This window comes from Musa acuminata, chromosome BXJ1-6 (genome assembly GCF_036884655.1).
Source record: "Musa acuminata AAA Group cultivar baxijiao chromosome BXJ1-6, Cavendish_Baxijiao_AAA, whole genome shotgun sequence".
Classification (NCBI taxonomy): domain Eukaryota; kingdom Viridiplantae; phylum Streptophyta; class Magnoliopsida; order Zingiberales; family Musaceae; genus Musa; species Musa acuminata.
In genome coordinates this window covers 37,472,069-37,490,133 of record NC_088332.1, presented here as the reverse complement: position 1 = coordinate 37,490,133, position 18,065 = coordinate 37,472,069, and the positions used below count along the sequence as shown (strand labels likewise).

Here is an 18,065-nt window from a genome sequence, read left to right as displayed (position 1 = left end):
TCGCGCGTCCATCAACTTTTTGGCCTCCAAAAAGGAAATCTATGCTTTGTTTCTCAGTCCTCTGATTTTAGCTCCTCTCACTCTCTTTGATCTGCCCTGCTCGAACAACTCAAGACCAGATTTCCTTTAGGGTTTCTGCCTTCTCGCCTATCTCTCATGGCGGCTGCAGCGGCGGGCGGGGTTGGAGTTGGGGCGGATCAGGGGGTGCAGATCCACAGGTTTCGCGGGCTGAGGTCGTCGGGGTTGATTCCATTTGGGCGATCTTCCTGGAGCTTAGCGGTGGCGTCCTCATCGAGCTCTTCTTCGGTTGTCACGGCTGTTTCCACCGTAAGATTTGTGAATTTGCTTTGTTTTTCTCTCTCTTTCTGGTTCAGATGATGGTGAAAATTGATCGTGTGGATGGTATTGTAAAAGGAAATGTTAGTTTAGCCTCTCTTTGTCGTTCTTCGAGCGGTGTTAGGAGTTGTAGCTCCGGTCTACGTCGGGAACCTTATTCGCTTATTAGTATTATAAATTCTAAGTCGATTGGAGTCCCACTATATTCACTGAATAGCTACTAAAGATGGCTAGAATCCTAGGTAACATTGTAGGTCATTCCTAAGCATAACTCATATTTATGTAACGTAAAATCCTACATTTTTTTTGCTGATCAATTTTTCTTCGGACTAGATACCCCTAAAATTTTCAAATGGGCTTAACACCGGTTCCATCTGCCAGAGGCGTCAGAAGAAATTGATGCCCTAATTAGGAATGCGGATGCCGGAGTGTCAGCCTTTCTGAAGAAGGAAAGATCTTCTTTTATATTGGTACTATAATATATGTAAGTACCATACTTCTGTCCACAATTTCATCAATCTGGCAACATTTGTCTAGATGTTCTCCAATGCATCAGCATATGATGCAGAACATTTTTTTGTACATCCAAGGTATGTCAGAAGCAATATCGAAAGTACTCTTAAACAACTATGGTCAATAATTGAACACTGTGGAACAACCAATACGTTAACATCATTAGAAACTGGTCATAAACCACTTATGACATGCTGAATGATACTCCCAGGAAAGATATTATTTTTTGTTAGACCTTGCTACAAGTTATCTTCTGACCGTAAATTCAAGCGAAACCTATATGTGCATGAGCAGTTTTAAGAAAGAGGCATTCTTGTATATTTTCATACAGTTTTAAGTCCGATGTTTAAGGTCACATGAGTAAGAATGTTTAGATTAGCTCCTCTTGGTTATAAGCTTTTATCTTGAACCATGTGGTTAGAATCTACCAGCATGCATCTTTTGAAATAATTGTAATTTGCAAATAAAATACCTCTCCGCACCTCTTGAAAGAGGATTAGAAAATTTCGACCATATTTTCACATGGATTGGAATGAGCAAAGATGATTGCTTGGATGATGCCAGTGCCGTCGAACTCTCAGCAAAGGATCAATAAAATTATTTTATTTTTCAAATAAATTTGTTTACTTAATGGTCAGAGGCAAGAAAATTTTAGAAGCAGAAGAGCAAAAAATAAGAAGATAATAAGAAAAAATATATAGTAAATTCAACCTTGCTCTAACAAGTTATAGTTCACATAGAATCCCTTCTTGATTGACATTAAATAAAGGATTGTAAACAGTGGAAATTTTACTTTATAATTTAGTATCAATGAGGGAACGATAGTGAATAATTGTATGGATCAAAGAGTGGATCATACTGTCACAGGAAATTTTGGTAACACTACAGATCAACTAGAATATCTTATATCATAGTCCGTTGTTCTAGAATTGTTTAATGAACTATAAATAGCATTACATGGAGCGCTATAAATTCTATGAAAAAAATTTTAATTTTTGAGAGCATAATCATTGAGTCATGAAAAATGATTGATTTTTAGTAAAATACTATTCTATTTAGTGGATTTGTGAAACTGCTCTTCTTATCTCTCTTCCTATCTTTCTTCTTCTATTCCCTGGTGTCTGTGCAAAGCTTCTTAATTATTCCCTTTGCTGATCTCCACATAATCCTGCTTATATTATAATTGCTAAAGGTTGGAGCCCAATTCAGCCTAAAGAAAGAACTTTCATCAATTCTTCAACTTAATATGTTTTAGATAAATCATTTCACTTTTGTGTCATCACAAGGACCCTTTTTTTTTCACTAAACAGTGAGCTTGAGAGGTACCTCATTATGTTATATTTAAATGCTACTTTAAGTCATGTCATTTGACAGCCTAGCCTTCTTTCTTTTTGCAGCCTATAAGGCCAGATACTTCTGAGGTAAAGCGAAGCAAGGTTGAATTGTTCAAGGAGAAAAGCAATTTCCTTAGATATCCTCTAAATGAGGAGTTAACTTCAGAAGCTCCAAACATAAATGAGGCTGCCACCCAACTGATCAAATTTCATGGAAGTTATCAACAAACTAACAGAGATGAACGTGGTGTCAAGTCTTACCAGTTTATGCTTCGTACAAAGAATCCATGTGGGAAAGTACCGAACAGGCTCTACTTGGTTATGGATGATCTTGCAGATGAGTTTGGCACAGGCACTCTCCGCTTGACCACTAGACAAACATTTCAACTGCACGGTATCCTGAAGAAGAACCTCAAAACTGTAATGGGCACTATTATTAAAAACATGGGCTCAACTCTTGGTGCATGTGGTGATCTGAACAGAAATGTATTAGCTCCTGCAGCACCATATACCAAAAAAGAATATGTCTTTGCTCAGGAAACTGCAGAGAATATTGCTGCACTCTTGACACCACAGGCTGGCGCATATTATGATCTATGGTTAGATGGGGAAAAGATCATGTCAGCAGAGCCCCCTGAAGTAGTCGAAGCTCGTAATGACAACTCACATGCGACTAATTTCCCTGATTCTCCAGAGCCCATTTATGGCACTCAATTCTTGCCTAGAAAGTTCAAGATTGCAGTGACTGTGCCTATTGACAACTCTGTGGATATCCTGACAAATGATATTGGTGTCGTCGTAGTTTCTGATATTGATGGAGAACCTCAAGGCTTCAATATTTATGTAATAGATTTTACTTCAGGTTATGTTATGTTTTATTATGTGATCTACTCAATTTTACCATTGCAACTTGCTTTTGTAGGTAGGAGGAGGCATGGGAAGAACACACAGGGTGGAGACCACATTCCCTCGTCTGGGGGAGCCTTTAGGTTATGTACCAAAAGAAGACATCTTGTATGCTATAAAAGCTATTGTTGTTACACAAAGAGAAAATGGGAGGAGAGATGACCGCAGGTATAGTAGAATGAAGTATTTGATTGGTGAATGGGGGATTGACAAATTCCGCACAGTCGTCGAGCAGTATTATGGAAAGAAGTTCGAGCCATTCAGAGAATTACCAGAGTGGGAATTCAAGAGTTACCTTGGATGGCATGAACAGGTACAATTTCATGTGCGGTTTTGCCCTTTAACTTCACATTTTGATGGGTACTATAAAATTTTCTGTCATTTCAGACCATATCTGTTTATATCTTCGTAATATGTTTTCATTGCTACTCTGCCAATGCAGGGTAATGGTGCATTGTTCTGTGGAGTACACATTGATAGCGGGCGTATAGGTGGGAATATGAAGAAAACACTAAGAGAAATAATTGAGAAGTATAACTTGAATGTGCGGATTACACCGAACCAGAATTTGATCTTGTGCGACATTCATCACTCATGGGAAGAACCTATCACCGCAGCACTTGCCCAAGCTGGTCTACTGGTAAAGCTTGTCATATTTTGTTCTTCACTTTAAGAAAATTATTTCTGCTCTATGAAAGAAATTTTCCAAGTTGACTGTCTTTAAAAGGAAAGTCTGGTTTACTAATGGACTAGAGATATTAGAGCCAACAAGTTGATTTAGTAGTAGGTTCATAACGTATACTGGGCTAGGTACTTTTTAGTACAACTAAGAAAGTAAATGTATTTATAGCCAAAAAGAAAATATGGATGGTTTCGTATTTTTATTATTCAGCATTTATGTTTTGTCTTGCAGCAACCTACGGAAATTGATCCTCTTAATTTAACTGCAATGGCATGTCCTGCACTGCCACTTTGTCCACTAGCAATAACAGAAGCTGAGAGGGGGATACCACAAATTCTTAAAAGGATTCGAGCTGTATTCAATAAGGTTAGTACCTTAATTGATCCATCTTAATGTATTTATACATAATTATGAAAATGCAACTTTTGGTTCCATAATGGTAATATTTATTTTTTTGAGAAGTGACAACGGGTTCCTAGGAAAATGCAACTTTTGGTTCCATAATGGTAAGATTTATTTTTTTGAGAAGTGACAATGGGTTCTTATTCTTTTCACAGGTAGGCATAGAGAACAATGAGTCAGTTGTGATAAGGGTAACAGGCTGTCCCAATGGGTGTGCAAGACCCTACATGGCCGAGCTAGGACTGGTTGGTGATGGTCCCAACAGCTACCAGGTACTCAAATGCACTTATGATTTGTGCTAATGTTGCATGGTTAGATATGTGGAATTATATAGACTGGAAATATCTGAATGATAAATCAGCCGGGAGAATTGTATGTCCCATTTCTTCATAGGATGTTCATACTCCATTGCTATGTTGACAGCATTAGTTGTTTATCCAGTTGTACCAATCAAAGTCAGGTTTAACAATTTTGTGTAATTTATATGTTTTAACTAAAACTTTGTGTCATTTTGCTCTCAAGCATAATGGACGTGAAATCCCCATTTAATAGTCATCCAAAAGTGGTGTTGTTTGCTGAAAACCTGAGTTATTACTAATTGTAGAATATACAGATTCTGCAACTAGCCAATGCAAGTCATCAAGCTTTCCTTGGTAACATAAATTCTTATATTGTTCTGTTTAAAATGCAATTCAGGTCTGGCTTGGTGGGACACCTAATCAGACTTCGTTAGCAAAATGCTTTACGAACAAGGTGAAGGTCCAAAACCTAGAGAAGGTTTTGGAGCCATTGTTTTACGGCTGGAAGAGCAAGCGCCTGCAGGGTGAATCATTTGGCAGCTTCACGACTCGGATAGTGAGTATCAGATTTCATTTGCCTGATACTACCAATTACCAGATATTATATGTAAAATTTGTAAATATATTTTCTTTACTATTTTGCAGGGTTTTGATAAATTGCAAGAGCTGGTAGAGAAGTGGGAGGGTCCATTGGAGACAGCATAGCAGTTTAATCTCAAGTTGCGGATGGTAGACATATAAAAGCCATGGCTGCGTTAATACAGTAGCAGAATAAGGTCACGAATCCGGTTGGCCATGGAGGTTATTTGCAGCTGTTGCAGCTCAACTGAATGGCAGAAGTTTACAATATGATATGGGAACTGATCTAAATCAGGTTATTTGCAGCTGTTGCAGCTCAACTGAATGGCAAAAGTTTACAATATGATATGGGAACTGATCTGAAGTTTTGTTCCTAACGCTGCTGAGGCAATTGAATGTTTTCTTTCTCTTGCACTTTGCTTTCAGTGGTTGAAAGTTTAAAGCCTAAGAGCTCGTTGTTTGTGTTTGTTGTCGAGTGATTAGAAGCGAACCTACTTAAACTATTACTGCTGAGGAATAAAGCCTTTCGGGATACAGCTGCAACAATGATTCAGTATTTTGCTATATTAGTTTAGAGATCTGAAAAGACTGGATGTTTATTTGGTTTGACTGATCATCGTCCATGGAAAGAGAACTGTGACAAGAAGTGAGGAACAACCACCATATTTAGATGTAACTTTGGGTGTGATCTCAACACATTTTTCTCATGCTTATCATTTAGTAGAGAGCAGTAAAGATTCATATGGTGGAGGAAACTGAAGCCTGCCTGGGTCAACAACTGAGGTAAGTAGCTTCTTGGTCCATTTCGGGAGTTGTCATACGTCTTTTTTAGTTGTTTTCCAGCACAGAAGGATACTAAGAAATTGAGCGGCTTCAAAGGTGTACCGAATCATTTCAGATTTATAAAAATAAATAAATTGTCATTTCGTTATTTTATAATTTATAAAAAAAATTTATCTTTGAATTCAAATTTTTTATCTTTAGATTTATTTTTACTAAAAAATTGTATGTTCTTAGTAGGACCTAAGCAATGAAAAAGTCTTCTATAATCAAGCCTAAGATATATTATAAAATACCTCAGATTTATTATAAAATAATATATTACTTTGAAAATACATTAAGATAAAAAAACAACAATCATGCATGTTGATAGGAGTCTTAAAAATCATAAAATAATCTTTATGAAACATATAGCAATGTCAACTAATATATAAACTCAAATTATAAAAGAATCTTTATGAAACATATACCAATGTTAACTAATATATAAACGCATTATAATTCTTATGCAGTAAATAAAATTATATATCAATCACATACAATATATCTTGATGATAAACATAATATATAATAAAAATATACATCACACTCGATGGTATATTCTCCCAACAGCAAATAAAAAGATATACTCTATGGGATTAATTCCTACCAATAGCAAATAGAGTGGTATCCCTCACTCATCCAAGTGGGGACATATTTTTCCCAATAATAAATAGATGGATCATCTAATCATCATATTTGATAACGCATAATCCCCGAAAAGAATCATCTTATATATAATCAATTATTATAATTTATTTATATTTATCCATTCATATATATATATATATATATATATATATATATATATATATATATATATATATATATATATATATATATATATATATATCCAAGAAATAGTATGATAAAATATTATGAGGTACCGTAATGCATAATTTGCTAGACTATGTTTGTTAGTGGCTTCGAATTGTGAAAGACTCTAGCTCCTTTCATAAATTACACTTCTAATATGGACTACTCAATATAGTCACATATATTATATGATAATAATTATATCAATTTAATATAAAGAAATAAATTATCATTTCCAAATTGCATCCATCTTTAATAGTCCTCAGACAACTAAAATCATAATTAGAATAGCTTAATTGACTTAAACCAAACTCAATTCAATTATGACATAACGTAACTAACCTCAAATCATTATAGAATAGGTTTGAAATCATCCTAGACAGGTCTAATTTAGATTTGATTAATTTCAATTAGGTCAAATAAGCTTAAACTAATCAAGTTTTAGTACGAAATCACCTTGAACCGACTTTTATCAATCAAACCTATTTGATTTAGTCAACTAACAAGCTCAAACCAATAAAGGAAGAGAAAATTTAGTTATATCACATAGTGCTAACTTAGATCGAACTAACCCACATAGAACTTGGACGAGTCATGTGTGTTGCACATGCTTGTTTCTAAGTCATAGGTTGGGTTAAGGTACGATGGGTTAGATAGAGAACCAATGATGTGTCTAGCACTAATCACATAGTTGGGCGGGCTCAGCTTCACAAGCTAGGCTGAGCCTCACTCATAAATTGGGCTAAGCCTCACCACTAAATTAGACCACACTTATCTTGCAAATTAGGTCATGTATAATCACTTGAGTCATCCTTGACCACATGGGCTAGACCATGTTTGGCCATATGAGTTAGATCATACTTAGCCACTTGAGTTGTTCTAAGTCTTACTATTGAATTGAGCTATACCTAGCTCATGAGTTGAGTCATGCCTAGTCACATAGGTTAGGCTATGCCCGACTACATAGGTTGGGTTGTGCCTAACTACATGAATTAAATTGTTTTTAGCCACATGAGTTGGGTTGTGCTTGGCCACATGTGTTGCGTTATACCTAATCATATTGGTTGCATCATACTTAGCCACATGAGTTAAGTTATACCCAACAACACAGCCTAGACTATACATGATTACATAGGCTAGGTTATACTTGGCCACATATGCCAAGTTGTACTTGGTCACATGGGCTAGATTGTACATAGCCATATGGACTATGTCATGTCTAACTACATGAGTTGGATCATACCTAAATATATGGGTTAGATTATATTTGACCACATGCGCTAGATCGTACTTGGCTAAATTAGCTAATTTAATCAATCAACTTAATTCAAATCAGACCTCAATACGATCCTACTTATTAAATTCGATTTTTAATATTTTTAATATACTTTAAAATATTATAAAATTTTAATTAATCTTAAGTTTATTTTTTCCATGAATTAATTAATTTAAATTCATGATTCTAAATTTAAAACTCATTAAATGATAAAAAATTCACATATAATTTCTTGAAACATAAATATATCTAATTAAATAAATTAAAAAATTATTAAATTAATTAATTATTCTAACAACATGGCCTCGACTATACATGGCCATGCTACTTGATATATGTTTATGATTGAATCTCGTATTTTGATAATGAAACTACTTGATATATATTTATGATTTAATCTGCGTTTTGAGTGACGCAGGATGCTTCGATCAGGATGAGATAATTAAAGCAAGAAAATCATGTTGTGCCGGAGGAACATGTCAGAAGATTGGACGTCGGGCCGGTGGATCGGTCAACGTATCGACAGAAGGCTTCGGACCGTGGACTCGGGCATCGGGCCAAGAAGAGTGGGTATTGTGCCGAGGATATCGGAGTTGCAGAGTCAACTGGCCGATTGGGCAATAGGCTGCAGGAGGGGACGTTGCGCCGAAGAATCGGATGAAGCGTCGAGGGACCAATGACATGCCGGATAACTTGGTTAATTGCTTAAGATTAATTGTTTCGATCGAAGTTTTGTTTTAAGTGTGCAAGAGTAACTACGATGAAAATAAGACATGCAGTAGGAGTTGCGCCGGAGTCAGGACAATGATCACGTTGGGAGTTCGAGAGTTCGACGGAAGTTCGGACAGTCGTCGGAGGTTCTACGGGAACAAATCCGAGAAGTCCATGAGCTTGCCAAAGAAGCTCGTCGGAACTCACCAAGTAGATCGTCGCAAGTCCAGGAGTTTGCCGGAAGTCCGCAGGAGCATCACCGAGGGTTCATCGGATGATCGACGGAAGTTCGCCGGAAGCTCGCCGGAAGAAGCGATTGACGCACCGGAGCAAGATTGCAGTAAATGTCTTAGGAAATATCGTAGTTAGCATAATGATTAAGTTGGAAATGGGAGGTGATCCTATTAACTTAATCTTGGGGCAATTGGGCCCCTGAAAAACCCAAATTGGACCGAATAGATCAACCCATTCGGACCCTGATTTCTGCCAAGCGGTTGAACCGCCCAAGCCAGGAGGTGGCACCGCCTGGGCTAAGTCTCCGAGCGAGACTAGGCGGTGCAACCGCCCTAGCCAAGAGGTGGCACCGCTTGGGCTCAATCTCCAAGCGAGACTGGGCGGTGCAACCTCCCCTGACAAGAGGTAGCACCGCTTGAGCTCAGTCTTCGAGCTCTACCAGGAGGTGCAACCGCCTCAGTCAGGTGGTGGCACCGCCTGAGCTCAGTCTTCGAGCTCTGGCAGGAGGTGCAACCGCCCCTGACAGAGGTGGCACCGCCCAGAGGCTCAGTCTTCGAGCTCTACCAGGCGGTGCAACCGCTCTAGTCAGGAGGTGCAACCGTCAGATCCCGGAATTCCGGGAATTGACAGTTTTGAGCTCCAAATTTGAACTGGGTTGGGGGCTATAAATACCCCACCCATTCAGCACTGATAGCAGACAACATACACCGAAATCTTGATCTTTTTCTATGATTTTTAGAGCTCAAAATTGTTGTAAAGGCCAAAAGTTCTTCTCCCTCTTTTCTTCTAAGTTTTGAGCTTTAAAGAGAGGAGAGAAAATTCTGTAAGGGTTGTCTCCTAAGCCCGTCAAAAGGAGTGAAACTGTAAAAGGATGGTTGGCCTTCGCCTGTTGAAGGAAGGCCTCTAGTTGACGTCGGTGACCTCGTCGGTGGAGGAAGCCAAAAGTGGAGTAGGTCAAGATTGACCAAACCACTCTAAATCTCGGTTTGCATTTACTTTGAGCATCTTATCTTTACTGCAAACCTCCTCAATAGATTACTGCCTTCTGTGCTTTTACGAACGTGTTTCAAAGTTCAGTGCTTTCCGAATCGGCGTTTAGACGCAAATCAGTTTTATCGTACGAACATCATATTTCAGTTTCCGCTTACATTCTGATTTCCATCATAATTGCAAACTGCCTTTATATCTTTGCTTTAACTGCATCTCGCTTCATCTCAAGTTAAAGTGGTTTACGAATCGGCTTTCATACTGAAATCGCTTTTATCGTATGAACGTCGTATTTCAGTTTGCGCTTATATTCTGATTTTCATCATAACTGTAAACTGCCTTCATAGATTGACTTTAACGTCTTCTCGCTTGATCTTTAGTTAAAGTAATCTTAGAATCGGCTTTCACACCGAAATCACTTTTATCATTCGAACGTTTTTTATCGTCGAAAGATTTTCGCTGCACTAATTCACCCCCCCACCCCCCCCCCCCCCCCTCTCAGTGCTCTTGATCCTAACAATTGGTATCAGAGCGGGGTTTACTCTCAAACCGATTAAAACCCAAAAAAGATGGCATACGTCGGAAACCAAGAGGGTCATTCTATTACACGTCCACCCATGTTCAATGGGACGGACTACACTTATTGGAAAACTCGAATGAGAGTTTTCTTGATTTCTATGAATTTGGATTTATGGAATATCGTTGAAAAAAGTTTTCAACTTCCCTCTAAACCGATGAACGAATGGTCAGATTTGGAGAAGAAGTATTTTTCTTTAAACGCAAAGGCTATGAATGCCTTATTTTGCGCTTTGGACAAAAATGAGTTCAATTGGATTTCTACGTGCGAAACGGCTTTTGACATTTGGCGAACACTTGAAATCACGCACGAAGGAACTAGTAGAGTCAAAGACTCGAAAGTTAACATTTTATTGTATGAATTTGAGCTTTTTCGAATGCAACCAAGCGAGACTATAGGCGACATGTACACCCGTTTCACGGATGTCGTCAATAGTTTAAGAGCTCTTGGAAAAGGTTTTTCGGATTTTGAACTCGTAAACAAGATTTTGCGTTCTCTTTCTAAGAAGTGGGATTCAAAAGTAACTACAATACAAGAAGCTAAAAACCTAAACAACTTACCACTTGAAGAACTAATTGGTTCATTGATGACATATGAAATGGTGCACAATGCACATGATGAACATGATAAACAAAATCACCTTCCAAAGAACAGGAAGGATTTGGAACTCCGGACAAATGAATACCACTTGAGCGATGACTCAAGTGATGAGGACAATGATGAACTTGAACTTCGAACACTAAATCTTAATAAGTTTATTAAACAAAAATCTAAAATAAACAATAAACTTGAATGAAGGAAGAGGCCAAAGAAGAAAAACACAAAGTGGGATGAATCGAGCTCCTCCGAAGACGAGGAGAAAATCAAGAAAGGCGAGGTGGCAAACTACGCCTTAATCGCTTTCAATAACGAGGTAATCGAAATCCCCCTAATTTATTTTGAAATTACTTGATGCTTTCATGATGTATTTTCTTTTTTTGTTTAGAATTAATTTTCTTAAAAATTACATGTTTAAAAAAAAAATTATGATCATGGTAAGTAATTTCGAAAATGATAATATTACATATTTTATAATAAACAAATAAAATGATCTTGATTAAAAATATGAAATCATGGTTAAGAAGAAATAATGTGTATTACGTTGATTTCCATTGTTATTTCTCGATTTTGATTAAAAAAAATCATATTTGATTTGAAGAAATGCATAATGATATTTTGATTAACAATTTTATGCATGAGATTTTAAGCTATACATGATGATAAGCATGTGTTATTTTCATGAGTGTATTTGAAAAACTATGGCAAAAATGTGCTCGAATACATGAACTTGTTAAGATTATTTTTCGGACTTTCTTGATTCAATGTTCAAATCACTTAATTGCCATGATGATTTTACACTATTACATGCCTTAATAACATGTTGGAAATTATGTGTTTTGGATACAAAATTTTTATGATCATGAGCATGTTTTATCTTCATGATTGAACTTGAAAATCTATAACAAAATCTTGTCCGAATACATGAAAGTATTAATTTCATTTTCAGATTCGCTTAACAATTGGTATCCTAACAATCGGATTTTCTTATACACTTATTATAAAATATTTTTCTGAAATTGATTTGATGAAATGATTCCTGCTTATAAATTCTATCTTCAAATATGGATGATAGTGTTTTTACTTGCAAAGATTTGTTTCACATACATATATTGATCCTAACAATACAATGAGATTTCTTATGCAAAAATAAAGTGCTTTTGTGATTCTTTGCTAAAGAAAATAATTATTAAAATCATGATCTTGATAATTATAACATGAAGTTCTTTATAAATCAAGATCGTTCATTATGCTCCCTACATTTATCAAAAAAGAATTCTTCAAATGAAGTGTAACTTGTCTTTTGATTTCTTAGAATCTAATGAAGTGTCATATTGATATCTTGATACTTGGAATATTTGAAAATATGATCTTGATAAGAATGTTTCAAGTTACTCTTTGTGCTATATCTTTTCAAATGAATCATGAGCTTTGATATCATATATTTCATAATATAGAAATAACAAGATTTCTTTGCCTTGTATGTCTTGTGTGATGATTGTACATCAATTTGCTTTATTATGAATTATATGAATCTTGATCGTGAACTTGTTAAGAAGAATTTTAATGAACCATGAATCATATCTTTGGTATTCACGAATTGATCCTAACAATTGATCCTCATTGATATCTTTCATTGATATGATAAATTATCATCTCATAATATATTGCATAATTATATCATGCTTTGCGATTGTATCATGTGATCTTTGCTGAATTTTCACATTGATATTCTTCATGACATGATTTCTTTGCATTGTTGTCTTGTATGCTTCATGTGATAATATGAATACATGAAACACTTATGATATGATTTTTATGCAATTCCCTGTATTCATGAAATGTTTATCTCATCACCTAATAATTCTTCTTGATATTCCTTATGTGATGATAAGAATACATGAAATATTTATTAATTTTTTTTTATGTATACAAATAAGAAGTTTCGATCATGTATGGTAGGATGTAATTTGACAAATTTGGCACCATCATGTTGCAAAATAAATGATGATTAGGAATCATGCATTAATGATGATTGTATATTTTATGATTTGGCATGATGCATACAATGATGAAATATTCATGAATATGAAATGATGCATGTAATACTTATGACAATGATGTACATGATGTATTGCATATGATATGTATCATGAATGCTTTAAATGATGAATGTTTGGTATCATGATCAACATGTTGATAAATGCTTAAAAATTTTAATGTTTGAGTATCATGTATGATATACCCATTAATGATGATTGATTTATTTTTCGGTATCGTGCATGAAAAATAAGGTTTTTGAAATTATGTATGTTTTAATTTGAATATATAATGATGCACGAATAAAATTGATACTTACCTTTGTCATAATCTGAAAAAAAAAAAAAAAAAAAGGGTCTTCCCTTCTTTTTGACAAAGACAAAGGGGGAGCAAGAATTTCTAGCGTGGACATCATGAAAAGAGGCAAACTAGCTAGCTTACACAATTCAAGATGAAAGCAAAAATTACACTCCTCTAAAGAGAAGATGCAAATGTAACACTTGCCAAATTGTTTGCTTGCCTCATGTAAAACATTATCTCTTGCTAGTTTGGCATTTTGCTAGCTTGCACTGTGCAAAGAAAGCAAAAATGACACTTCTCAAAAGAGAATAAAAAGCTTGTTATCTTGAACATCACAAGCTTGCCTATCTCAAGAAGCAAAACTTGCAACTTGCACATTGCAATAGGAAGTAAGAATCATAAGCTTACACAGGAAAGCTATCTTGCATTTGCTTTCGAAATTTTTTGCTAGCTTGTATGTAGTAAAACTTGCATATTGTAAAAATTGCTAGCTTGTAGTATAAAGAGAAGCAAATAGTTGCTATCTCAAGAAAATTAAATATGCTAAACTTATACCTTGCAATGGAAGCAAAATTGCGAGCTCAAACATTGCAAAGGAAGCAAAAATTTGCTAGCTTGCAGGTTCTAAAATGTTATAACATTGCTAGCTTGCATGTTCTAAAAGTGTTATCTTGTATGTTGTAAAACTTGCATATCTAAAACTTCATAGCTTGAATGTTCTAAGCATGATGTAACATTTGTTGAATTTTCTGGCTTCAAAACTGCATGATGATAAAACTTGATATTATGTTTTTCATGCAATGAGTTAAACTAATATTCCAAACACAAAAATAGTTGGACTTCTCCTTTTTGTTGATGACAAAGGGGGAGAAGTATGATGTTATGCTTAAGTTTATGCATTAGTTCATGATGGCGTGTTGCAAGTATTCATGATTAATATTACAATGACTTGAATTCAGTTTGAATTCAAGGTTCTATCAATATGGCATATTGATAGGGGGAGTTTGTTTAAACTCTGGGAGTTAAGTTTAACTCCATCATCAAGTGGTTGTCATCATCAAAAAGGGGGAGATTGTTGAATCTCGTATTTTGATGATGAAACTACTTGATATATGTTTATGATTTAATCTGCGTTTTGAGTAACGTAGGATGCTTCGATCAGGATGAGACAATTAAAGCAAGAAAATCATGTTGTGCCGGAGGAACATGTCAGAAGATTGGACGTCGGGCCGGTGGATCGGTCGACGTATCGACAGAAGGCTTCGGGCCGTGGACTCGGGCATCGAGCCAAGAAGAGCGGGTATTGTGCCAAGGATATCGGAGTTGCAAAGTCAACTGGCCGATTGGGCAATAGGCTACAGGAGAGGACGATGCGCCGAAGAATCGGACGAAACGTCGAGGGACCAATGACATGCCGGACAACTTGGTTAATTGCTTAGGATTAATTGTCTCGATCAAAGTTTTGTTTTAAGTGTGCATTAGTAACTATGATGAAAATAAGACATGTGGCAGGAGTTACGCTGGAGTCAGGACAATGATCACGTTGGGAGTTTGAGAGTTCGACGGAAGTTCGGATAGTCGTTGGAGGTTCTACGGGAACAAATCCGAGAAGTCCATGAGCTTGCCAAAGAAGCTCATCGGAACTCCCCAAGTGGATCGTCGCAAGTCCAGGAGTTTGCCGGAAGTCCGCAGGAGCATCACCGAGGGTTCATCGGATGATCCACGGAAGTTCGCCGGAAGCTCGCCGGAAGAAGCGATTGACGCACCGGAGCAAGATTGCAGTAAATGTCTTAGGAAATATCGTAGTTAGCACAATGATTAAGTTGGAAATGGGAGCTGATCCCATTAACTTAATCTTGGGGCAATTGGGCCCTTGAAAAACCCAAATTGGGCTGAATGGATCAACCCATTCGGACCCTGATTTCTGCTAGGCGGTTGAACAGCCCAAGCCAGGAGGTGGCACCGCCTGGGCTAAGTCTCCGAGCGAGACTGGGCGGTGCAACCACCCTAGCCAAGAGGTGGCACCGCCTGGGCTCAGTCTCCAAGCGAGATTGGGCGGTGCAACCTCTCTTGAAAAGAGGTGGCACCGCTTGAGCTCAGTCTTCGAGCTCTGCCAGGAGGTGCAACCGCCTTAGTCAGGCGGTGGCACCGCCCGAGCTCGGTCTTCAAGCTCTGGCAGGAGGTGCAACCGCCCCTGACAGAGGTGGCACCGCCCAGAGGCTCAGTCTTCGAGCTCTGCCAAGCGGTGCAATCGCTCTAGTCAGGACGTGCAACCGCCAGATCCCGGAATTCCGGGAATTGACAGTTTTGAGCTCCAAATTTGAACTGGGTTGGGGGCTATAAATACCCCACCCATTCAGCACTGATAGCAGACAACATACACCGAAATCTTGATCTTGTTCTGTGATTTTTAGAGCTCAAAATTGTTGTAAAGGCCAAAAGTTCTTCTCCCTCTTTTCTTCCAAGTTCTGAGCTTTAAAGAGAGGAGAGAAAATTTTGTAAGGGTTGTCTCCTAAGCCCGTCAAAAGGAGTGAAACTGTAAAAGGGTGGTTGGCCTTCTCCTATTGAAGGAAGGCCTCTAGTTGACATCGGTGACCTCGTCGGTGGAGGAAGCCAAAAGTGGAGTAGGTCAAGATTGACCGAACCACTCTAAATCTCAGTTTGCATTTACTTTGAGTATCTTATCTTTACTGCAAACCTCCTCAATAGCTTACTGCCTTCTATGCTTTTACGAACGTGTTTCAAAGTTCAGTGCTTTCCGAATCTACATTTAGACGCAAATCAGTTTTATCGTACGAACATCATATTTCAGTTTGCGCTTACGTTCTGATTTCCATCATAACTGTAAACTGCCTTTATATCTTTGCTTAACTGCATCTCGCTTCATCTCAAGTTAAAGTGGTTTACGAATCGGCTTTCATACCGAAATCGCTTTTATCATACGAACGTCGTATTTCAGTTTGCGCTTATATTCTGATTTTCATCATAATTGCAAACTACTTTCATAGATTGACTTTAACGTCATCTCGCTTGATCTTAAGTTAAAGTAATCTTAGAATCGGCTTTCACACCGAAATCACTTTTATCATTCGAACGTTTTTTATCGTCGAAAGATTTCCGCTGCACTAATTCATCCCCCCCCCCTCTTAGTGCTCTTGATCCTAACATATTGTACCTAGCCACATGGAATATGTGATGTCTAACTACATGGGTTGGACCATACATAAACATGTATTAGATAATGTCTGACCACATGTGTTAGATCTTACTTAGCTAAATGGGTTGGTTTAGTCAATCAACTTAACTCAAATCAGACCCTAATATGATCATACTTATTAAATTAGATTTTAATATTTTTAATATATTATAAAATATTATAAAATTATAATTAATCTTAAATTTATTTTTTCATGAATTAACTAATTTAAATTCATGATTCTAAATTTAAAACTCATTAAATAATAAAAATTCATATATAATTTTTTGAAACATAAATATATCTAATTAAATGAATTAGAACTACTATTAAATTAATTAATTATTCTAACAACATGACGTGAACTATACATGGCCACATAGGTTAGGTTATATTTGGCCACATAGGTAAAGTTGTACCTAGTCACATGGGCTAGATTATATCTAGCCATATGGATTAGGTCATATCTAACTACATGGGTTGGAACATACCTAAACATATAGGTTAGATTATGTCTGACCACATGTGTTAGAATATACTTAGCTAAATGGGCTGGTTTAGTCAATCAATTTAACTCAGATCAGATCCCAATATGATCCTGCTTATTAAATTAGATTTTAATATTTTTAATATACTTTAAAATATTATAAAATTATAATTAATCTTAAATTTATTTTTTCCATGAATTAACTAATTTAAATCCATGATTCTAAATTTAAAATTCATTAAATGATAAAAATTCACATATAATTTCTTAAAACATAAATATATCTAATTAAATGTATTGGAACTATTATTAAATTAAAGAATTATTCTAATATCATAATTTAATGATCATAATTTATTAATTATAAAATTTTAAAATTAAAATTTTATTACGCATCTTATAAATTATAATAATTCTAATATTAAAAATTTTAAAATATAAACAAAAACTAATAAGAAAAGAATATAAGATCCTACCTCTCCTATAAATCCTCTTCTCGAGAAATCCTCTTCTCAATCCTCCCACTAGTTCGGTAAGGAATAAGAGAGGCGGAGCCGTCTTTTATATGGGAGAAGATAAGCTTTTCTAAAAAAAAATAATAATTTAATTTTTATTTTTAATTTATTTTTATTTTACTTTCACACATAAAGATATAATTATAATACTTATTTCTTATGATTAATACACAAAAAATGAAATTCAAATAATTTACTTTCTAAAATTCACATCACTCTTTAAATAATAAATTAATTGATAATTTAATTGATTGATAAATTTTTTTCACTTGTCCACATGATTAAGAAAATCAATTTTAATCATTTTCTTAACCATACTACACAAATATGGAAGTTAATTATTTAAATAAAACAACACATTCTTTTTTGATAATATGATTTATATTAAAGGAGAAAATATGTTGATGAGTACATTCCTTCCCACTTAATGAATATTAATTCAACATAATTGGCACTTAA

General features: G+C 35.9%; 1 protein-coding gene across 1 annotated transcript; it reads left to right on the top strand.

Annotated features, from left to right (window-relative positions):
* Nucleotides 1–5,597, top strand: LOC103989031 (sulfite reductase [ferredoxin], chloroplastic). The gene is made up of 8 exons (XM_009407764.2): nt 1–327; nt 2,247–3,026; nt 3,106–3,402; nt 3,532–3,729; nt 4,003–4,137; nt 4,329–4,445; nt 4,870–5,028; nt 5,118–5,597. The coding sequence occupies exons 1-8, from the start codon at nt 157–159 to the stop codon at nt 5,175–5,177; spliced, it is 1,917 nt and encodes a 638-aa protein (XP_009406039.2). The 5' UTR covers nt 1–156; the 3' UTR covers nt 5,178–5,597.
* The last annotated feature ends 12,468 nt before the right edge of the window (nt 5,598–18,065 follow it).